Below are 23760 nucleotides of genomic sequence, written 5' to 3'. Positions count from 1 at the left end.
GTCCATGGCCAGAACTCCCCAGACCTTAATCCCATTGAGAACTTGTGGACAAACAGAAACCGACAAACTCCACGCATTAATTATGTCAGGATGTGGCCCAGAAGTTCATTGACAGCACGCCAGGGCGGATTGCAGAGGTCTTGAAAAATAGTCAACACTGCAAATATTCACTTCATGTAATTGTCAATAAAAGCCGTTGACGCTTAAATGCTTGTAATTATACTTCAGTATTCCATAGTAACATCTGACAAAAATATCTTGAGGCAGCAGACTTTGAAAATGTATATTTGTGTCATTCTCAAAACCTTTGGCCACGACTGTATAGTTTACATAGAGTCCAGTGAAGTTCCTGGAGGGCAGTCTTGGTGTTCGCTTGAGGGGGGAATGTCCACAGCTGTGATAACTGAAAAGAACTCTCTTGGTAGGTAAAACATTTGATTGTAAGGAATTCTAGGTCGGGTGAGCAGGACTTGGGTACCTGTATGTTATGATTACACCATGATTCGTTAATCATAAAGCATACACCCCACCCTTCCTCTTTCCAGAGAGGTGTTTCTCTGTTGGAGAGATGCATGGAGAAGCCCGGTGGCTGAACCGATTCCGACAACATATCCCGAGAGAGCTATGGTTCCGTGAAACAGAGAATGTTACTCTGGAAGACAACCCTGGCTCGAATTTCGTCTACCTTGTTTTCAAGAGACTGGGCATTGGCGAGTAGTATACTAGGGAGTGGTCTACGGAGCCTGACCAGGAGGCCGCTCCACCTTCTGCGGCTCCATTGTTTTGGGTCGGCTCCTGGTATTAGATCATTTGTCCTGGGTGGTGGTCCGAACAGAGGATCCACTTCGGGAAAGTTGTATTCCTGGTCGTAATGTTGGTAAGTTGGCGGTGCTCCTATATCCTATAGTTTTTCCCAGGGTAGAAAATGTAAGAAATAGTACAACAAAAATACGGCATAGTTTCCTAAGAACTCGAAGCGACCATCTGTCGGAGTTATTCTTACTATCCAGCACAAAGAGTGAAAAAAACAACTTAGTTGCCAAAGTTTCAGGCCATGTCTTTTTTTCTGTCAGGCATCCGGAGCTAATCTGGTTGAAGCCAAATTCAGTATTTCTGACTTCCGAGTCTGGAAATGCTCCTTGATGTAGGTATGAAGCGTCTAATGAAGGGACCTGAGCTTTCTTACTAATTGTTTTGCCCTCCCCCCCTCCGTCTCTCACTCGAGCGCTGCCCTATACCAATCCAAAGCATGATAGATCTCAACCCCACCCCCAGAAAGAAAAACAAGCTGTGTGTCGCTGGTCATGGCTAGAAGGGTCCAGGTTGTCAAACTAAGGGCAAAATTCTACTTTTGCCATTAATTTGACAAAAGCTGGATCCCTTCTAGCCATGACAGCCAGGCTAAATAAAATCTCTCAGATTTGATGCGTGTTAAAACCCACACCAACATTATTTATAGCTTGAACTTGATCTGAAAAAATATTTATTCTGTTAGTGATGTGTTAATGACTTGTCTGTATGATTTACCCAATGTATTTATTCATAGACTTTCAATAAATAGTTTCTTCAAATTTGAACTGAAATGCAGTGTGCCTATAAAACTGGAGGGACCTACCCGAATTAGTCCAATAGAAACTAATGATTTCAGCTACGAGGGATGGGGTTTATTCATGCAACCATCATTACTTTCAAGAAAACACAATGATTTGCACTTATTTAAAGAGGTTTATTTTATTGGTAACATAACGAGAAAGATGGTAAGGGAAAATTGACCAAACTACTGTAGATGACACCTCACTAGGGTATGTGTGTGTGTACCGTACGACCGGTCTCAGGTTGTGTGGATAGGGGTGGAGCGTGCCAGGAGCTCAGTAATGTAGGCGTTGTTATGGGCAACAAGCTCCTGCTTCATGGCTCTAAGCTCCGCCTTCACCTCCTGGTCAGTCATGGTGACTGCCGGCAGAGATTTCACCTTCTCCAGAAACGACTGGATCAATACCTCTCCCTCCTGGAAAGAGATGGTATTAGAAGGTTGGAGTAATTATGAAGCCAAGTCATTCTACACAGAACAAATACATAAAAGCAACATGTCGTATTGGTCCCATGTTTAATGAGCTGAAATAAGAGATCCCTGAAGTTTTCCATTAGCTTATTTCTCTCTCATTTTGTGCAAAAACGTGTTTGTGAGCGTTTCTAATTTGCCAAAATAATCCATTCAGCTGACATATCAAGAAGCATGATTTTGTGCTGGGGACAAATGTCTCAGGTTGAGGGGGCGTGCAATTGGCATGCTGACTGCAGGAATGTCCAACAGAGCTGTTGCCAGAGAATTGAATGTTTATTTCTCTACCATAAGCTGCCTCCAATGTCATTTTAGAGAATTTGGCCTCAACCACTAACCACGCCAGCCCAGGACCTCTACATCCGGCTTCTTCCCCTGTGGGATTGTCTGAGGGGGGTTGGGGGGGGTGGTGCTGAGGAGTATCTGTCTGTAATAAAGCCCTTTTGTGGGGAAAGAAATATGGATTGGCTGGGCCTATGCCCTCAAGCTACACGCCTGCCCAGTCATGTGAAATCCATATATTAGGACCTAATTGAATTGACTGATTTCCTTATATGAACTGTAACTCAGTAAACTCTGAAATTGTTGCATTTATATTTTTGTTCTGTATAGTTAGTTCTACATGCCAAAACGATCTTGTCTTAGTGTGTGCGTTTACCCGTTTATCGCTGCGTCGTTTCTTGGCCTCTGGCCCCTCCTCCCCACTCGGCTCCTCCTGAAACTCCTCCAGTTCTGCAGCCTTCTGCTTTGCCATGGCAACCACCGCCGGCGGGAAACACGCCAACTCCGCCACATGGATCCCAAAACTCTGGTCACACACACCTAAACACACACATACTTTGTCAACCGCTGTTCTGATGTTGTTGTGACGTTTGTGTGTATATACTGGATACTACAGTGTCGTGTGTGTGTACCTGGTTTGACCCTGTAGAGCATGGTGAGTGTGTGTTGAGTGGTCAGAGCGGTGACGTGCAGGTTGCGGACGGTGGGGTGGTGTGTGGCCAACGCCGTAAGCTCATGGAAGTGAGTGGCAAACAGACAGAAGCAGCCAATCTTCGAGGCGATGTGTTCACTGATGGCCCAGGCCAGACCAAAGCCATCGAATGTAGATGTTCCGCGACCCAACTCATCGATTATTATTAGAGAGTTCTTCGTGGCAGCGCTAGGGAGAGAACAGTAACAGTTGAGTCAATGTACAGGCAACTGCCAAAAATAATGGATACAAAGTACATTTAAAAACAGGTGTGGTTGCTGAGTTAAGCAATTAACATCCCATCATGGTTAGGGTCATGTATAAAAAAATGCTGGGCAGGCTATTATTTTGGCTATGCCCCCACAGGATGACAATGCCTCCTTCCACAGGGCACTAGTGGTCACGGAATGGTTTGAGGAGCATGAAAACGATGTAAATCATTTGCCATGGCCATCTCAGTCACCAGGCCTCAACCTAATTAAAAACATATGCACGTGACAGCATTTTCTACCACCATCAAAAAAAACATACAATTATGGAATTTCTCGTGGAACAAATGGTGTCGCATCCCTCCAATAGAGTTTCAAACACTTGTAGAATCTATTCCAAGGTACAGTGAAGCTATTCTGGCTCATGGTGCCCCAAAGCCCTATTAATACACTGTTGCTGTTTCCTTTATTTTGGCACTTTGATCATGTAATCAGGGAGAGCAAAGGATTTGACTAAACTAAAAGAGAAAAGAGCTGCAGAGATGGTGGTGTGTGCGTGCGTGCTCTCACCGGAGAATAGCTGCAGTCTCCAGCATCTCGGACATAAATGTAGACACGCCCTTGAGCTGGCTATCCCCCGCCCCCACACGGCACAGACAGCTGTCAATCATGCTTAGCTCCGCCTTCTCACAGGGGACAAAGCAGCCAATCTGAGCCATCAGAGAGATCACGCCCACCTGCCTGATGAAGGTAGACTTCCCGCCCATATTAGGACCTGTGGAGGGGAGGGTTAGTGTATGTAAATCTGTACGTCAGGCCAGAGGGGTGTGTGTTTATACTAAAATGAACGTAGCACATACAGTACAGAAGAGCATTGTGCATTTCTCGGGCTAAATGTATCAAGACAAATGCACACGTCTCCATGGTGTGCTCAGTTTATGGGTATTGACCCTTATAAAGTCTATGGTATGGACACTAGTGTTGTCCTGATACCAGGTTAACTATTGGATTTTGAATTTTAAGACTCCTTAAGATACAAAAATAAAAAAATGATTGGATGAAACATTGAATTTGGCATTACTGCCATTAGCCAATACAAACGCAATGAATAACAGATGTCAGTCCAAAACAAAGTTTGTTCTGAAGTGTCTGTCCTATATCTGAGATAAGATCAGGAAACCATGTGTTTATTTTCATTTACATGTACTTATTTTAGGCACTCATTCATTTTTTAAAATCTGGTACCGGGGATCTTAAGACGAGTCTTGTTGGCATCCTAGAGCAAAATGGAGAACACCATCATGTTCGTGAGGGTCATCTTTCAATAAAGTGGTCATAAGTTTTATAGGCCAAACCGTTGTTCGGATGCCACAGACGTTTTCGTGAGAAAATAGATTTTTCGTTATGTCTCACGGTCGGACAAACACTGCTCTAGCTCTGCCACCTTTCACCACAGACGCGGAAGGGCAATATCGGCAATTGAGACGCAGCCATGCAACAACAAAAAAATAAGATTTCCATCTTAAACTGACAGATTTTGATGCCGATTTTTTTTTATGATGTTACTTTGATTTCCGATTGTAGTCCACGGGTTAATTCATCAATTATCCAGTCAATTGACTTTTTACCAATCTAACTCCAAAACATAACGATAATCAATTATTTGAATGGTACATCCCTTGATGAACTGGGTAAATCAAGATGTAGCCTAGGTCTACTCACAATACAGGTGAAGGCATATTATTGAGTTTGTTTTAGCTAATTTCATGGGGCTACAGATGACAAATAGTCCCTTCAAGATTTATTTAATTGGCGACTGCCAGGAGAACTTATTGTGTTGTCCTGACCAACAACATTTGCGTACAAGAAGCACCCTGATAAAAGTGTGCGCCGGCTCTAAGAAAGTAATGAGACATGAGGAGAGGAAGTGGAATCTGACTTTATGGGAACCAGAAGACGAGGAAGATTAAGCAAATTTGTTTTTGTTGGCGAGGGAGACCAAGTGAATTAATAACGCTTTTGGTGGCAATCAGCTTTGAAAATCAGCATATTTTGCTGATTTTATGGTTTCACAAACAAAGTACGAGGGTAGTGAATTCAGCTGTAAATCAGCAGAGAAAGTTAGCCTACAATTAAAGCTGGAAGCTACCAGTATCTTCTTGCATTGTGAAAGTGTTTTAGCCAGTGTGAACATTGTTTTGCGAACAGTAATTAACAGTTTCAACATTTCTACATGCCGTGTTGCATTATCCAAGTGTGCCAACTTGCGTGCAGCATGAATTGGGGGCTAACAATGCAGCCCAGACAGCTCTAGCAATGAATAAGTGTAGCGGGATCTTACCTCTTCGCGCTATAGACTTGATCCTCTCAATCGTGTGAGAGACGCGTGACAGAAGTACCAAACGCAACAAAAATTATAGTACAGAAATGGAGAACGCGAATGGAACTTAGCCCTTGTCCTCCGACTTGGTGTTCAGTCAAATCCCGTTTAAACGGGTGAATGAACGGCTTGCAGCCTCCTCTGAAATCGTCTCAAAATAAAAGAGCTGTGCATGTGTACCTGTGATGATATAGAAGCTCTGCTCCCCCTGTATGAAGGTTATATCATTAGGTATGAAGGCTGTGTCTGCGTCCGACTCCAGGCAGGGGTGTCTGGCCTGTTGGAGCTCCAGGCGCCTGCGGTCCGCAGCCAGGAGGCGTGGCCTGACGTAGGGGATGGGGGCAGAGACTGACGCCACAGAGAAGCTGACCACCGCATCCAGCTGGGCGATGACGTCACTCAACGACTGCAGGGGGTCCACGTAACCTGGGGACGTCCAAGGGTATATTTAAGAAACGAAAAAGGAGACTCTGTTCCTACATTCATTTCTACTAAAAATGCTACATCAAACCTGATAGGAAGTTGCAGTGTGTGTGTGTGTGTGTCCTCACCCGCGGCGATGCTGATGATCTCCTTAACGATGGCGTTCTGAGCCTCCTCATACTCCTCTCTGTTCCTGGTGTAGTCTTCATTCAAAGAACTCAGCTTACTACACACACACAAAGAAAGTTAGCTCACCGCGGGGCAAATTGTGTGTATGTGTGTGTGAGCGCGCCAGACCTGTTGGTGAACCGGACTCCATTCTTCTGGACGTCCAGCGTTGTGAACGTTTTGTTGTTCCTCAGACTCTTCTCCTCTTTACAGGTCACCCTCAGGTAATACCCCAACACACTGTTACACTCCAACTTCACTGTCTTACCAGCATCCAGACCTATACACACACACACACACAATTAAATACACTGGTGTGCGTCTATTCTGTGTGTTTGTGTGTCTGTCTGTGTCTGTGTGGTGTACCCAGTTCCCGTGCTGCGCTGTTCAGTACACTCTGCATGCTGTTCTCCAGTGTGTCCATCTTCTCCCTCAGCTCAGAGAGCACCGGGTCAAACGACGCCTTCACCAGGAACTCATGGTGCTCCACCTACAAAAACACACACGGTTCACATCTAGTGTATTCTAACACGGAACACTCACACACACACCCTACCTGGTTCATATCCAGTGTAGTTTCTATCATCTCCTGGTACTTAATGAAGTCAGCCTGCAGGTCTCTGAGAGGAGAGATGAATACGGCCTCCAACAGCATCTGGTGACTTCCTACAACACAGGATGGTGCTAGGGAGTTAGTGTGTGCGCGCGCATCTTAGTATGTGTGTGCGTGCGTGCACGTGTGTACCTTGGTGTTTCTCCAGAGCCAACAGAAGTGCAGGGATCTGGCCCACAGCCTGGTAACCGCGGTAACAGTCCTGCAGTGTTGCCGAGAGCCGGTGAAACTTTTTGGACAAGCGGTGGAGATCTGGGAACCGCCGCAACAGATCGTCCTGAAGAGTCTGTCTGGCCTCACCGTCATTCACGAGGCACTCTACCAGGTCCAGTCTACACACACACACACACAATGAGAATTCACAGGTAGTGTCTGCAGTACTAGGAAAGACCAGAAGGTGGAAGCAGAACAGAGGGCTACAGGAAACACTGCTAATACTTCTGGGAACGCCTCGGAGCAGGCTCGACAGACCAGGGGGTTGGGAAGTCAATAGGAGAGGTGAAAAATGTATCCTTAGTTATTTTTCTCTCAAATCTAAAAAGGCACAACCCACAGTCGAGCCAGTAGCTAAGTTTCCATTAACTTGTCCAGTGATTTTTTTTTTTGACATTTAGAAAGTTTGCATAGGAAGTAGATGCGACAATTGCTTGCCATGGTGCGTTTCCATTGAACTGTTATCAAAACATACATTTTTTAAAAATCTAGAATGTTGAATAAAATTAAAGTGGTTTAAGTGTTTCCATTTCAGCAAATTGTGCATTAGTAAAGTGGCGACACGCTGTATGCCCTGCCCACCCATCGCAAAAGCCAGCATGGATACAATGCAAGAAAAGCCTAATATTCATGGCGTACCTTGCACTCATGAAGGCCTAGTAAAAATCTAACAATTTGATTGGTGAAACTTTGAATTGCAGTATGAAGCATTTGGAATTAAATGTGGAGCTTCATAGTTACAGTTGAAGTCGGAAGTTTACATAGACCTTAGCCAAATACATTTAAACTCAGTCACAATTCCTGACATTTAATCCTAGTAATAATCCCATTTTAGGTCAGTAAGGATCACCACTATTTTAAGAATGTGAAATGTCAGAATAATAGTAGATAGAATGATTTATTTCAGCATCACATTCCCAGTGGGTCAGAAGTTTACATACACTCAATTAGTATTTGGTAGCATTGCCTTTAAATTGTTTAACTTGGGTCAAATATTTTGGGTAGCCTTCCACAAGCTTCCCACAATAAATTGGGTGAATTTTGTCCCATTAAATCCTGACAGAGCTGGTGTGACTGATGTTTTGAGATGTTGCTTCAATATATCCACATAATTTTCCTTGCTCATGATGCCATCTATTTTGTGAAGTGCACCAGTCCCTCCTGCAGCAAAGCACCCCCACAACATGATGCTGCCACCCCCGTGCTTCATGGTTGGGATGGTGTTCTTCAGCTTGAAAGCTTCCCCCTTTTTCCTCCAAACATAACGATGGTCATTATGGCAAACAGTTATTTTTTTTGTTTCATCAGACCAGAGGACATTTCTCCAAAAAGTATGATCTTTGTCCCCATGTGCAAACCGTAGTCTGGCTTTTTTATGGCAGTTTTGGAGCAGAGGCTTCTTCCTTGCTGAGCGGCCATTCAGGTTAGGTCGATATAGGACTCGTTTTACTGTGGATATAGATACTTTTGTACCTGTTTCCTCCAGCATCTTCACACGGTCCTTCGCTGTTGTACTGGGATTGATTTGCACTTAACCCACTAAAGTACGTTAATCTCTAAGAGACACAATGCACCTCCTTGTTGTTTATATTTGCGTACTATTGTTTATACAGATGAACATGGTACCTTCAGGCTTGAGGAAATTGCTCCCAATGATGAACCAGACTTGTGGAGGTCTACAATTTTTTTTCTTGGCTGATTTCTTCTGATTTTCAAATGATGTCAAGCAAAGAGGCACTGAGTTTGAAGGTAGGCCTTGAAATACATCCACAGGTACACCTCCAATTGACTCAAATGATGTCAATTAGCCTATCAGAATCTTCTAAAGCCATGACATAATTTTCTGGAATTTTCCAAGCTGTTTAAAGGCACAGTCAACTTAGTGTATGTAAACTTCTGACCCACTGGAATTGTGATAGTGAATTATAAGTGAAATAACCTGCCTGTAAACAATTGTTGAAAAAGGGTATTGTGTCATTCAAAGTATATGTCCTAACCAACTTGCCCAAACTATAGTTTGTTAACAAGAAATTTGTGGAGTGGTTGAAAAACAAGTTAATGACTCCAATAAGTGTATGTAATAACATCAATTACAAATTGATTTGTCAATCATCAGTCGCAGGGTAGCCTAGTTAGAGCGTTGGACTAGTAACCGGAAGGTTGCAAGTTCAAACCCCCGAGCTGACACGGTACAAATCTGTCGTCCTGCCCCTGAACAGGCAGTTAGTTAACCCACTGTTCCTAGGCCATCATTGAAAATAAGAATTTGTTCTTAACTGACTTGCCTAGTTAAATAAAGGTTAAAAAAAATAAGTAAAAAGTTGGACGATAGAATCCACCGGTCGAACGGATAACAATGTATTCTAGCTTTAGAAAATGTATCCTACATCTGTGGCTTCCATTACAATTGACGCGATGATATTTTGTGACATTGCTTTTGTTGAATAAAACGTGTCAATGTACTAATGTTGGACGTCCACTCACAGCAGGGCGACATGACTTGCTTTGAAGATGTCATATTGAAGGCCATGTTAGCATATTCAAATCCTGCAGTTAACTTGATTTTCCTGTGTTTTATATATTCCACACTATGGAGGTTGGAAGAACGCTGTGAAATGGCCAAAATGCCCTTTTAGTTTAAGAGCCGTTTGAAGAGACAGCCTGAAATGTCAGCCTGTTCAGATGAGATGCAGTATTGACCTGCCTGGTGACATTAGTTGATAGATCAATAATGCCGCTTTCAAAACAACTGGGCACTCGGGAACTCTCCGACTTTGGTGCTTTCAAGACAACTTGGGAACTTATAACAATTAACTCTGGAAAAAAAATATCACTTTGAACTGTCATCCAACTCGGAAATTCAAGCATCTTTCTAGAGCTCCGACTTTGCAACCTGAAGATCACTGACGTCATAACTTGATGGCACACACCCCTGCATTGGTCCTTAAAAGAAAGATTAACCCATTTTGAATGTTATATCATATGTGAATCTCTGAGCGGTGTTCTATCGATTCCAGGGGTCATTTCATGTGTATTGGAGCTATTCACCATTCAAGCAGGCAGTAAGTTGGTATGATACATTTTTTATCATATGATTAGTCATTACTACAACCTTGACAAAACGGACTCTTCCATTTGTCAAAAACAACTTCATATCGAAGGAGTGCCTTTTATTTGATGGCTTGCACAACACAACCGTTAGACCTGATGACACATTCATGCGCATGAGCTTAGCGAGCTAAAGTCGCCATGACGCCGCCTACAAACCTGATCAGGGATTTCTATTGTCGAAGCAGTTTCTGGAGTTGTTCATGGACATTCTCTTTGGTAGAGTACTGAGATGAGTGAAAGAGAAAGGAAGAGAGGGTTGAAGAGATGTTGGACCTCACCTCTCCTCAATCCTGTTCTTGTCCATGAGTGGCTGTTTGATCCACTGGTTGACCAATCGCTGGCCCTGAGGGGTGCGGCACTTATTCAGAAGCCCGGCCAATGAGTGGGCTCCACTGGCGTCATCGGGAGAACCCTGGGGAGAGCGATCCTATCAGGACAGACTCAGACTGCTCGGAATCAAGACAAATACCAGGAGCACAATGTTTGGGGTTCCCCGCACACTGAACTGCAACGTATACTCACTAAGTCGATTAAATAGTATGTAGTAACCATGGCTCGAGACTAACGTTTTTTCCTCAACGTCCCGGTCCCAAAGCGCAATTGCTGCCCCTTTAAAACATAACAATATACCATAAAGAACAGGTGTGCGGGTTCCCCAGCCTTCAATTTCTCTGCTTCACCCTCCTTCAGTCACTGAAGAATGTTCGCCTTGACCTTTTTGAGCACCACCGCTTGCTAACGGCCAGGGCTTAAAATGTACTTTTTGGTAGACCAGCCACCGTGGCAGATAGATTTTTTAATCTACTAGCCACTCAGATTTTTATCAGTCAAAAAAATAAACATTTAGCAAAAATTAGAACACAAAAAAAAGTTAAGCTTTGTAATGTTTCTAAAACAATACATGTATTACTAGTAAGGAGTAATGTTGTATATTGTTTAATTTCATTTTTTGTGACCTAAGATTTTTATCCAACATATCAGATGAGACAAATGCTCACCTGCTCACCTGTGGAAGGTTACCGGGGTTGCGCAACTTGTCATGTTTGTGCCTGTGGGATTGAGAATCTGACTAGTATCCGTGTTGCTTCGCTTCTGGAGGTCAACCGATTATGATTTTTCAACGCCGATACCGATTATTGGAGGACAAAAAAAGCCGATACCGATTAAATAGGACGATTTTTTAAATGTATTTGGACTGTGAACACTTATGAACACTTATTTTAACTTAATATAATACATCAATAAATCAATTTAGCCTCAAATAAATAATGAAACATGTTCAATTTGGTTTAAATAATGCAAAAACAAAGTGTTGGAGAAGAAAGTAAAAGTGCAATATCTGCCATGTAAAAAACGAACGTTTCAGTTCCTTGCTCAGAACATGAGAACACATGAAAGCTGGTGGTTCCTTTTAACATGAGTCTTCAATATTCCCAGGTAAGAAGTTTTAGGTTGTAGTTATTATAGGACTATTTCTCTCTATACCATTTGTATTTCATATACCTTTGACTATTGGATGTTCTTATAGGCACTTTAGTATTGCCAGTGTAACAGTATAGCTTCCGTCCCTCTTCTCGCTTCTCCCTGGGCTCGAACCAGGAACACAATGACAACAGCCAACCTCGAAGTTCTGTATTTTATCTAACGGGTGGCATCCATAAGTCTAAATATTCCTGTTACATTGCACAACCTTCAATGTTATGTCATAATTACGTAAAATTCTGGCAAATTAGTTCGCAATGAGCCAGGCAGCCCAAACTGTTGCATATACCCTGACTCAGCGTGCAATTAACGCAAGAGAAGTAACACACTTTCACCTGGTTGATATTGCCTGCTAACCTGGATTTATTTTAGCTAAATATGCAGGTTTAAAAATATATACTTCTGTGTATTGATTTTAAGAAAGGCATTGGTGTTTATGGTTAGGTACACGTTGGAGCAACGACAGTCCTTTTTCGTGCATGCGCACTGCATCAATTATTTGCAACGCAGGACACGCTAGATAAACTAGTAATATCATCAACCATGTGTAGTTATTATGCCCAGTGATTATGATTGATTAAGTTTAATGCTAGCTAGCAACTTGCCTTGGCTTCTTACTGCATTCGCGTAACAGACGGGCTCCTCGTGAGGCAGGTGGTTAGAGCGTTAGACTAGTTAACAGTAAGGTTGCAAGATTGAATCCCTGAGCTGACAAGGTAAAAATCTGTTGTTCTGCCCCTGAACAAGGCAGTTAACCCACCGTTCCTAGGCCATCATTGAAAATAAGAATGTGTTATTAACTGACTTCCCTAATTAAATAAAGATTGAAGGTGTAAAAAAAAATGTTTTTTTTTAAATGAAAATAAAAACTTTTTTTTTTCTCCCCGGCAAAATTCGGCATCCAAAATTACCGATTTCCGATTGTTGGGAAAACTTGAAATCAGCCCTAATTAAATCGGCCATTCCGATTAATCGGTCGACCTCTAGCAGTTGAAACTCAAATGAAACTTTATGCCTGTGCACAGCGCTTCTAAAAATGAATCTGTCACTCAGCTCTTCACGTGTGCTCGCACAGCCCCCAGCCAGGCAATGTTGCAGCGTGATGCAGAAATACTTAGCATATTTTACAGTGTGAATTCAGTTCAGGGAGATACAACCATATTTTCTACAATACCCTAGTAGCTAGTCACAGCCTACAGCTAATAGCCATAGCCATAGCAACTCCCGGCACAAAACCTCAATTCTGGGCCTGCTGGAGGCAGGTAGCCTAGTGGTTAGAGAGTCAAATCCCGAGCTGACAACGTAAAAATCTGTCCTTCTGCCTCTGAACAAGGAAGTTAACCCACTGTTCCTAGGCCATCATTGAAAATAAGAATTTGTTATTAACTGACTTACCTAGTTAAATAAAGGTCAAATAAAATAAAGAAATACAGGCTGGGAGAGAGTCAAAAGTGCATTCTAATAGGCCTATTTGCTTAACATTGGAATGATATTCTAAAATTATATTTTTCCATAACCTAAATAATTACATATGCCATGACTAACCAGCCATATCATTGATGGAAACCTGGACATTTTACATAGCCTATAGCATAGCCTATAGCTTCTTCTGTCAGTAAGGCACAATCCTATTGTTGCATCTTCAGATATTCCCTCCAAGTTTCTACTATTACGCTGTATATCCATCTCTGTCGCATTATTTAAAAAACGTGCGCATCAGGTGCATGTTTGAGAACGGTGTTCGCCCGTAATAGCATTTTGGAACATTGACGCATTTGGCCCGCGCTTGTGAGGTGAATTATTCATAGTTGATCAACTTAAATGCTAAATGTTACCTGAAATAGGTTGAGGGCTTGTACAGCAGCGTTGTCCAGCCTCATGTACTGGCTCAGGTCAAGGGTCGTCAAGCTGAAGGAGCTGAAGTTTGATTGGTCAGACAGCAACTCCAGGTAACGAACCACTGCTGCCAAGCATGACATAGCTACCTGGAACACACAGACATGTCATTTTACTACTAACAGAGTGGGTTGTGTTTGGAAACAGTCATATTATCCCATGTGCGACGCAGTTCTATAAATAACTTTACCAATGACAATGCACGCTGGCATAACAAACTGCTGCAACCCGGACCGACCCACAGCGTTAACAACAATTGTTTATTAAGACTCATCCTATACGAGTAGGTTTGTGTGTGTTACCTGTTTGTCTAGTTCAGGCAGAACGTTGCAGGCGTTGGCCTCCCCTTTCCTGGTCCGTAGCAGTCGGTTGAGGTCCTGGGTCATGTCTTTACTACTGAACTCTGTTCTCTTTCTGTCTGACAGCAACACACCACCACGCTGCACCACCTACACACATTATATACACAGTGCCATCAGAAACTATTCAAGACCCCTGGACTTTTTCCACATTTTGTTGGGTTACAGCCATCTCCTCTACAATGGCTCCGAAGGACATGGCTGTCATTTCACGGTCTCCTAGCCAATTGTGCTTGTGGGTTTTCGCATTATTTGTAACTTGTAACTTGTTTTTAGATAATGTTTCTAATGATGGAAAAGAGCTTCTAGATATCAGGACAGCGATTACTCACCTCGTACTGGAAGACATTTTTATCCTTAAAGAGTGATGCGAAGGATTTACTTCAGACAAAGGCCTTCATCCCCCGTCATTCGCAGGAGAAAGAGAGATATCGGGACATAGGTTGGGGTGCCTTGGAAGGATCCGACGGCGAGTGGTTAATCTGCCTTCACCATCCGTCCTATTAGCCAACGTACGATCATTGGATAACAAAATAGACGAACTACGATCACGTATATCCATCCCATCAACGGGACATTAAAAATGGATATCTTATGCTGAACGATGACATGGATAACATACAGCTGGTGGGTTTTACGCTGCATCCACTCCAGCCCCGTCCATGAGAGTATGGGCGTGCTCGGTCCTCCTTTTCCTGTAGTCTACAATCATCTTCTTGATCACGTTGAGGGAGAGGTTATCCTGGCACCACACGGCCAGGTCTCTGACCTCCCTATAGGCTGTCTCACCATTGTCGGTGATCAGGCCTACCACTGTTGTTGTCGGCTAACTTGATGGTGTTGGAGTTGTTCCTGGCCATGCAGTCATGAGTGAATAAGGAGTACAGGAGGGGACTGAGCACGCACCCCTGAGGGACCCCTGTGTTGAGGATCAGTGTGGCGTATGTGTTGTTGCCCACCCTTTCCACCTGGGGCTTTGTACGCGCCTCTGTGTGTGGAGTAAAGGTGGTCTAGAGTTTCTTCCCTCTGGTTGCACATTTAACATGCTGATAGAAATGAGGTAAAACTGGTTTGTGTGCCTGCATTAAAGTACCCGGCCACTAGGAGTGCTGCCTCTGAGTGTTTTCCTGTTTCCTTCTGGCTTTATACAGCTTGTTGAGTGGGGTCTTAGTGCCAGCATCGGTTTGTGGTGGTAAATAGACAGCTACGAAGAATATAAATGAAAACTCTCTTGATAAAGTGTGGTCTACAGCTTATGAGATACTCCACCTCGGGCTAGCAAAACCTTGAGACTTCCTTACTATTAGATTTTGTGCACCAGTTGTTGTTTACACAGACCGCCACCCCTTGTCTTAACGGAGGCAGCTGTTCTATCTTGCCGATGCAGCGTAAAACCCACCAGCTGTATGTTATCCATGTCATCGTTCAGCAGAAGATATCCGTTTTTAATGTCCCGTTGATGGGATGGATATACGTGATCGTAGTTCGTCTATTTTGTTATCCAATGATTGTACGTTGGCTAATAGCTGTGCAGCAACGCACCCCATCCAACCTGACAGAGCTTGAGAGGATCTGCAGAGAAGAATGGGAGAAACTCCCCAAATACAGGTGTGCCATGCTTGTAGCGTCATACCCAAGAAGACTCAAGGCTGTAATCGCTGCCAAAGGTGTTTCAACAAAGTGCTGAATGAAGGGTCTGAATACTTATGTAAATGTGATTTCAGTTTATTTTTACTAAATTAGCTAACATTTCTAAACTAGTTTTTGCTTTGTCATTAATGGGTATTGTGTGTAGATTGAGGGGGGGGGTCCCTCCAGAGATCGGTTTCAAGTCCGGGCTCTGGCTGGGCCACTCAAGGACATTGAGACTTGTCCCAAAGCCACTCCTGTGTCGTCTTGGCTGTGTGCTTCGGGTCGTTGTCCTGTTGGAAGGGGAACCTTCGCCCCAGTCTGAGGTCCTGAGCATGTTTTAATTAAGCATCTCTGTACTTTGTTCCGTTCATCTTTGCCTCAATGCTGACTAGTCTCCCAGTCCCTGCCACTGACAAACATCCCCACAGCATGACGCTGCCACCACCACGCTTCACCGTAGGGATTGTGCCAGGTTTCCTCCAGATGTGACGCATGGCATTCAGGCCAAAGAGTTCAATCTTTGTTTCATCAGTCCAGAGAATCTTGTTTCTCATGGTCTGAAAGTCCTTTAGGTGCCCTTTGGCAAACTCCAAGCGGGCTGTCATGTGCCTTTTACTGAGGAGTGTCTTCCGTCTGGCCACTCTTCCATAAAGGCCTGATTGGTGGAGTGCTGCAGAGATGTTCTTCTGGAAGGTTCTCCCATCTCCACAGAGGAACTCTGTCAGAGGGACCATCGGGTTCTTGGTAACCTCCCTGACCAAGGCCCTTCTCCCCCGATTGCTCAGTTTGGCCGGGCAGCCAGCTCTACGAAGAGTCTCGGTGGTTCCAAACTTCTTCCATTTAAGAATGATGAAGGCCACTGTGTTCTTGGGGACCTTCAATGCTGCAGAAATGGTTTGGTACCCTTTCCCAGATCTGTGCCTCGACACAATCCTGTCTTGGAGCTCCACAAACAATTCCTTTGACCTTATTGCTTGGTTTTTGTTCTGACATGCACTGTCAATTGTGGGACCTTATATGAAACAGGTGTGCCTATCCAAATAATGTCCAATCAATTGAATTTACCACAGGTGGATTCAAATCAAGCTGTAGAAACATATCAGGGATGATCAATGGAAACAGGATGCATCCGAGCTCAATTGAGTCTTATAGCAAAAGAGTCTGTAAATAACATACACACAAAAAAAATATATATATTTTTTAATTGCTTTCTGATTATGGGGTAGTGTGTGTAGATTTCGGAGTTGGTTTTATTATCCATTTTAGAATACGGCTCTGACGTAACAAAATGGGGAAAAAGTCAACTTCGTCTGAATACTTTTCCCGAAGGAAGGACGAACACACACAGGTATATACAGTTCCAGGGAAAAGTTTGGACACCTACTCATTCCAGGGTTTTTCTTTAGTTACACTATTTTCCACATTGTAGAATGAATAGTGATTACATCAAAATGATTAAATAACATATGGAATCATGTAGTAACCAAAACAAAAAGTGTTAAACAATTCAAAATATATTTTATATTTTAGATTCTTCAAAGTACCCACCCTGTGCCTTGACAGCTTTGCACACTCTTGGCATTCTCTCAACCAGCTTCATGAGGTAGTCAGTCACCTGGAATGCATTTCAACTAACAGGTGTGCCTTCTTAAAAAGTTCCATTTGTGGAATTTCCTTCTTAATGCTTTTGAGTCTATCAGTTGTGTTTAGACAAGGTCCCTAAGCCCCATTTGGTAAAATATAAAGTCCATATTATGGCAAGAACAGTTCAAATAAGCAAAAATAAATGACAGTCCATCATTACTTTAAGACATGGTCAGTCAATGTGGAAAACTTCAAGAACTTCCTTCAAGTGCAGTCGCAAAAACCATCAAGCGCAATGATGAAAATGGCTCTCATGTTACCTCTGCTGCAGAGGATAAGTTCATTAGAGGTAACTGCATCTCAGACTGCAGTGCAAACAAATGCTTCACAGAGTTCACGTAACAGACACAGCTCAACATCAACTGTTCAGAGGAGACTGCGTGAATCAGGCCTTCACGATTGAATTGTTGCAAATAAATCACTACTAAAGGACACCAATAATAAGAAGAGACTTGCTTGGTGCCAAGAAACACAAACAATGGACATTAGACTGGTGGAAATCTGTCCATTGGTCTGATGAGTCCAAATTTGAGATTTTTGGTTCCAACCACAATGACTTTGTGAGACACAAAGTAGGTTAACGGATGATCTCTGCATGTGTGGTTCCCACCGTGAAGCATGGAGGTGGTGGTGTTTTGCTTGTGACACTGTCGGTCATTTATTTAGAATTCAAGGCACACGTAACCAGCACGGCTACCACAGCATTCTGCTGCAATATGCCATCCCATCTGGTTTGTGCTTAGTGGGACTATCATTTGTTTTTCAACAGGAGAATGACCCAAAACAAACTCCAGGCTGTGTACGGGCTATTTGACCAAGGAGATTGATGGAGTGCTGCATCAGATGATCTGGCCTACACAATCATCCGTCCAAGAGTGTGCAAAGTTGTCATCAAGGCAAAAGGTGACTACTTTGAAATAACTAAAATATAAAATAGATTGATTTGTTTAACACTTTTTTTGGTTACTACATGATTCCATGTGTGTTATTTCATAGTTTGGATGTCTTCACTATTATTCTAAAATAAAGAAAAACCCTTTAATGAGTAGGTGTCCAAACTTTTGACTGGTACTTTATATAGACTCACACACACACACAGACACCCACACACACATACATACACTCACTCCCTTTCTCACCTCACACAGTCAGTCACTTTCTCACAGACTTCATTCACCTCCCACAAAGACATTTTCTCTCTGTTGCATAGACACACGCACACCTACCTGTCGTATGTTATCAGTGTTGTCACCCTGTGGTAGCAGACATTCCTTAGGGCTCAGCTGCACTAGCAGAGCCTCCAGGTTACAGAAAGTCTCTCCATCAAGGAACTCGCACACTCCCATGGTCCTTAGGGACGCGTCCACATAGCCCACGCCCACCACGCGCTGTCCGTCACCCCCGACAGCCAACCGTACGGCCACAACCCCCGCTGAGCCAGCCCCTCTTCCCTCAGCCCCGCCAAATAGAACCTCCTCAAACTGGCTCAGATTCCCTGGAGATGCCTGGAGAGAGAAGTAGTGAAAGAGAGAACTATTACAAGACTTGTAAATGTAACCTTCAGATTGTGTCTATGGCTGTGTTTGTACCTTGTACTCCAGTTGCCAGTTGTGATCCTTGGTTTTGCTTTGGTTCCTGTAGACTTCCACTCTGTATTGTTTCACCAGCAGCAGGTCTCTGACCAGAGCCTCAAAGTTTGTCTTGCTGAGAACCACACTCTCCAGCTTGCGGCTACCTACACACACACAATAAATACAGGTCTACGGTCTTCGAAAGGTCTTCGAAAGCCAAGTTAACAACCAGATTACTGACCATGTTGAATCACATCGTACCTTCTCCGCTATGCAATCTGGTTTCCGAGCTGGTCATGGGTGCACCTCAGCCACGCTCAAGGTCCTTAACGATATAACCGCCATCGATAAGAGACACTACTGTGCAGCTGTATTCATCGACCTGGCCAAGGCTTTCCGACTCTGTCAATCACCACATTTTTATTGGCAGACTCAACAGCCTTGGTTTCTCAAATGATTGCCTCGCCTGGTTCACCAACTACTTATCTGATAGAGCTCAGTGTGTCAAATCGGAGGGCCTGTTGTCCGGACCTCTGGCAGTCTCTATGGGGGTGCCACAGGGTTCAATTCTTGGGCCGACTCTCTTCTCTGTATACATCAATGATGTCGCTCTTGCTGCTGGTGATTCTCTAATCCACCTCTACACAGACAACACCAATCTGTATACTTCTGGCCCTTCTTTGGACACTGTGTTAACTAACCTCCAGACGAGCTTCAATGCCATACAACTCTCCTTCAGTGGCATCCAACTGCTCTTAAACGCAAATAAATCTAAATGCATGCTATTCAACCGATCATTGTCCGCACCTGCCCGCCCATCCAGCATCACTTCTCTGGACGGCTCTGACTTAGAATACGTGGATAACTACAAATACCTAGGTGTCTGGCTAGACTGTAAACTCTCCTTCCAGACTCACATTAAGCATCTCCAATCAAAAATTAAATCTAGAATTGGCTTCCTATTTCGCAACAAAGCTTCCTTCACTTATGCTGCCAAACATACCCTCGTAAAACTGACCATCCTACCGATCCTTGACTTCGGCGATGTCATTTACAAAATAGCCTCCAACACTCTACTCAGCAAACTGGATGTAGTCTATCACAGTGCCATCCGTTTTGTCACCAAAGCCCCATATACTACCCACCACTGCGACCTGTACACTCTCGTTGGCTGGCCCTCACTTCATACTCGTCGCCAAACCCACTGGCTACAGGTTATCTACAAGTCTCTGCTAGGTAAAGCCCCGCCCTATCTCAGCTCGCTGGTCACCATAGCAGCACACACTAGTAGCACACGCTCCAGCAGGTATCTCTCTCTGGTCACCCCCAAAGCCAATTCCTCCTTTGGTCGCCTTTCCTTCCAGTTCTCTGCTGCCACTGACTGGAACAAACTAATTAACTGAAGCTGGAGATTCCCATCTCCCTCACTAGCTTTAAGAACCAGCTGTCAGAGCAGCTCACAGATCACTGCACCTGTTCATAGCCCATCTGTATACAGCCCATCTATCTACCTCATTCCCATACTGTATTTATTTATTTTGCTCCTTTTGCACCACAGTATCTCTACTTGCACATCCATCTTTTGCACATCTACCATTCCAGTGTTTAATTGCCATATTGTAATTACTTCGGCCTATTTATTGCCTTAACTCCCTTATTTGCACTCACTGTATATATACTTTTTTTTCTTTTTTTCCTACTGTATTATTGACTGTATGTTTTGTTCTTTCCATGTGTAACTCTGTGTTGTTGTATGTGTCGAACTGCTATGCTTTATATTGGCTAGGTCGCAGTTGCAAATGAGAACTTGTTCTCAACTAGCCTACCTGGTTAAATAAAGGTGAAATACATTTTTAAAAACTAGAGGAAGCACACTGGCTGGCAGAAGATGGAACTAGAGATTTTGGTCGACAATCTTCAAATTCTCTCAACGATTAAACATTTGATCTCGATACAGTTCCGGTCTCAAAAGTACAATCTGTTATGAACAGAGTGGACTAAGGTTTGTTGACTTTAGCAAAATATATATATTTTTTAAAACGCGTTGTTTAGGAGTGTAACGGCGAATTCGTGCTTCGCTCTGCCCCCCATGGCTCATTTATTCCCATTGGAAACGACAGACTGTGGTCCATCTTGGTTTAGTTATATAAATCTTTGGCTGAAGCACATTTTTTTGTAGTGATTTTCACCGAAACGGGCTACTGCGGGAATAACGTCTGACGTTACATGATTTTTTTTTATTTTTAAAGCGTCCCAACAATTATGTCAGGCATGTTCCTTGACAAATACTTTGATAAACGAGGCCCCTGCTGTGTAAATTCTCATAACATACTACGAAAAGCTCTATTCAGGTCGTAAAAGTATCGAAGTGGCGTGATTTTAGGTTAGCTCAAATTGGGATTTAGCTAGCGTCATATGTATCAAGCTAACAATAGCCCACGCAAATATTGAAGTAGTTAAGCATCTAGCTATCGGGATTAGCTAATCTAAAGTGCAAAACCATGCAGATGGCTAGCTTTATGAGCTAAATAATTGTAGCTACCTGAGCCCAGGGTCTTGATGACTCCGTTGGTCTTGAAAATCTCCTTGGCGGCGAACAGCGCTTCGGTCCCGTGCACCGTGTAGTAGTCACCCCGGTCGAAGACCCTGAAAGTGGTGTCTGGCTTCTCCGGCATGGAAAAGTAGTAGGTAAGGAAGCCATGTTCGGCAGCAGCATCCATGGACAAGCTCTGTTTAGGTTGCACCGCCATGCTGGAATCTCCCGCCACAGACTGGAGAAACGGGAAGTTACGCACAGATAGACCTATGAGACAGATATTTCACCGGAAGTATAAATGTGAAGCATCCGGTTGGCGTTTCAACGCAGTACCAAATATGGTAGTGAGAGGAAGCCCAGGCAGTGTGAAAAGATGGAACAAAATATATTTGGGCCGACATTCTGTAAAAAAATATATATTTTTATTATTTAACCTTTACCTAGACAAGTTAGTTAAGAACAAATTCTTATTTACAATGACCCTAACCCGGACGACGCTGGGCCAATTGTGCCCCGCTCTATGGGACTCCTAATCACGGCCGGTTGTGATACAGCCTAGCCTCTAACCAGAGACAACACCCTTGATAGGCGCCCTGCTTCGAAGATCCACACACAACAAATTCCAATCCCACAACTTCCTGAAACTAAATAAACCCACCTCTCTTTACTCTCATCGATGCCACCTCATTCACAATTTTAATAGAGATTTCAAACGGATCTCCCAGGTAACATCATCGATTCAAAACCCTTATTCCAACCAAAAACGACTAGTTTCCACTACCATTTTACTTATCTTATTTCCTTTTGCATTCACCACTGTAATATAATTCTTCTCACTCTCATCTCCACTCGACACGCCATCTGAGTTAAACTAAACATCCGCTTCCGCCACTTTCCCTGGCCCCCGAGTTGGCAACTTTAGTGCCAAAGTGTCGCAAAAAGATTCAATGTGGGCCTTCCGAGTGGCACAGCGGTCTAAGGCACTGCATCATGGTCTAAGGCACTGCAGTGCTGTCACTACAGACCCGGGTTCGATCGCGGTCGATTCCCATAGGGAGGCGCACAATTGGCCCAGCATCGTCCGGTTATGGGGAGGGTTTGGCCATGGGGCTTTACTTGGCTCATCGCGCTCTAGCAACTCCTTGTGGCGACCAAGTTTGACTGAGGTAGTCAGTTGAACAGTGTTTCCTTCAACACAGTGGTGCAGCTGGCGGCGCGGTGTTAAAAAGCGCGGTTTGGCGGATCATATTTTGGGGACGCTTGACTCGACTTTCGCCTCCCTAGCCTGTTGGGGAGTTGCAGCGATGAGACAAGATCAAAATTGGGGAGAAAAAGAGGTAAAATACAAAAAAAGATTACATTTGTTTTTATAGCTACAGTAGTTACAAATCATAAGCTATTCTAAAAGTGTTGTTGGTTGTAAAAGAAAGGGTCCCACACCTGGATTATGGTTGGAGTTAGCCTGGAAATCTGAAGTTAAATTTGATTGGATTCTACGATGACAGGCACAAATGAGCGTTTGGATCAGGAAAGTTTCCTCTCACCACCTCCACAAGCCAGGATGTTGAATAAAATCATATTTTAACTTACTTTACCGGTTGGTCCTTTTGCAGGTAGGAATGTGATGCAATATATCCACAGGAAAGTACAGTGCCTTGCGAAAGTATTCAGCCCCCTTGAACTTTGTGAACTTTTGCCACATTTCAGGCTTCAAACATAAAGATATAAAACTGTATTTTTTTGTGAAGAATCAACAACAAGTGGGACACAATCATGAAGTGGAACGACATTTATTGGATATTTCAAATGTTTTTAACAAATCAAAAACTGAAAAACTGGGCGTGCAAAATTATTCAGCCCCTTTACTTTCAGTGCAGCAAACTCTCTCCAGAAGTTCAGTGAGGATCTCTGAATGATCCAATGTTGACCTAAATGACTAATGATGATAAATACAATCCACCTGTATGTAATCAAGTCTCCGTATAAATGCACCTGCACTGTGATAGTCTCAGAGGTCCTTTAAAAGCGCAGAGAGCATCATGAAGAACAAGTAACACACCAGGCAGGTCCGAGATACTGTTGTGAAGAAGGTTAAAGCCGGATTTGGATACAAAAAGATTTCCCAAGCTTTAAACATCCCAAGGAGCACTGTGCAAGCGATAATATTGAAATGGAAGGAGTATCAGACCACTGCAAATCTACCAAGACCTGGCCGTCCCTCTAAACTTTCAGCTCATACAAGGAGAATACTGATCAGAGATGCAGCCAAGAGGCCCATGATCACTCTGGATGAACTGCAGAGATCTACAGCTGAGGTGGGAGACTCTGTCCATAGGACAACAATCATAATTTGCACAAATCTGGCCTTCATGGAAGAGTGGCAAGAAGAAAGCCGTTTCTTAAAGATATCCTTAAAAAGTGTCGTTTAAAGTTTGCCACAAGCCACCTGGGAGACACACCAAACATGTGGAAGAAGGTGCTCTGGTCA

General features: G+C 43.5%; 1 protein-coding gene across 1 annotated transcript; it reads right to left on the bottom strand.

The window, feature by feature from the left end:
• Positions 1-1705: 1705 nt before the first annotated feature.
• msh2 (mutS homolog 2 (E. coli)) lies at positions 1706-22135 on the bottom strand. The gene is made up of 16 exons (XM_090212348.1): positions 21279-22135; positions 18755-18900; positions 18392-18670; positions 13833-13979; positions 13470-13619; positions 10431-10564; positions 6961-7160; positions 6772-6881; positions 6582-6705; positions 6345-6495; positions 6176-6273; positions 5805-6050; positions 3815-4019; positions 2977-3224; positions 2721-2884; positions 1706-2008 (listed from the first exon to the last, which is right to left on the bottom strand). The coding sequence occupies exons 1-16, from the start codon at positions 21484-21486 to the stop codon at positions 1832-1834; spliced, it is 2787 nt and encodes a 928-aa protein (XP_090068474.1). The 5' UTR covers positions 21487-22135; the 3' UTR covers positions 1706-1831.
• Positions 22136-23760: the final 1625 nt, after the last annotated feature.

Source organism: Oncorhynchus mykiss, chromosome 20 (genome assembly GCF_057628025.1).
Source record: "Oncorhynchus mykiss isolate SJ-2025 chromosome 20, ASM5762802v1, whole genome shotgun sequence".
NCBI lineage: Eukaryota > Metazoa > Chordata > Actinopteri > Salmoniformes > Salmonidae > Oncorhynchus > Oncorhynchus mykiss.
The sequence above is the reverse complement of the archived record's forward strand: the minus strand, read 5'-3'. Positions and strand labels throughout refer to the sequence as shown.

What these genes read in the sequence shown, in the direction of transcription:
- msh2 (XM_090212348.1), bottom strand. Translation starts at nt 21,486, where the DNA reads ATGGCGGTGCAACCTAAACAGAGCTTGTCCATGGATGCTGCTGCCGAA. An exon ending in AAGCCCTCAACCTATTTCAG is followed by an intron (nt 10,565 to 13,469) that starts GTAACATTTAGC and finishes CGCTCTCCCCAG; the next exon opens with GGTTCTCCCGATGACGCCAG. An exon ending in GGCTCTGGAGAAACACCAAG is followed by an intron (nt 6,882 to 6,960) that starts GTACACACGTGC and finishes CCTGTGTTGTAG; the next exon opens with GAAGTCACCAGATGCTGTTG.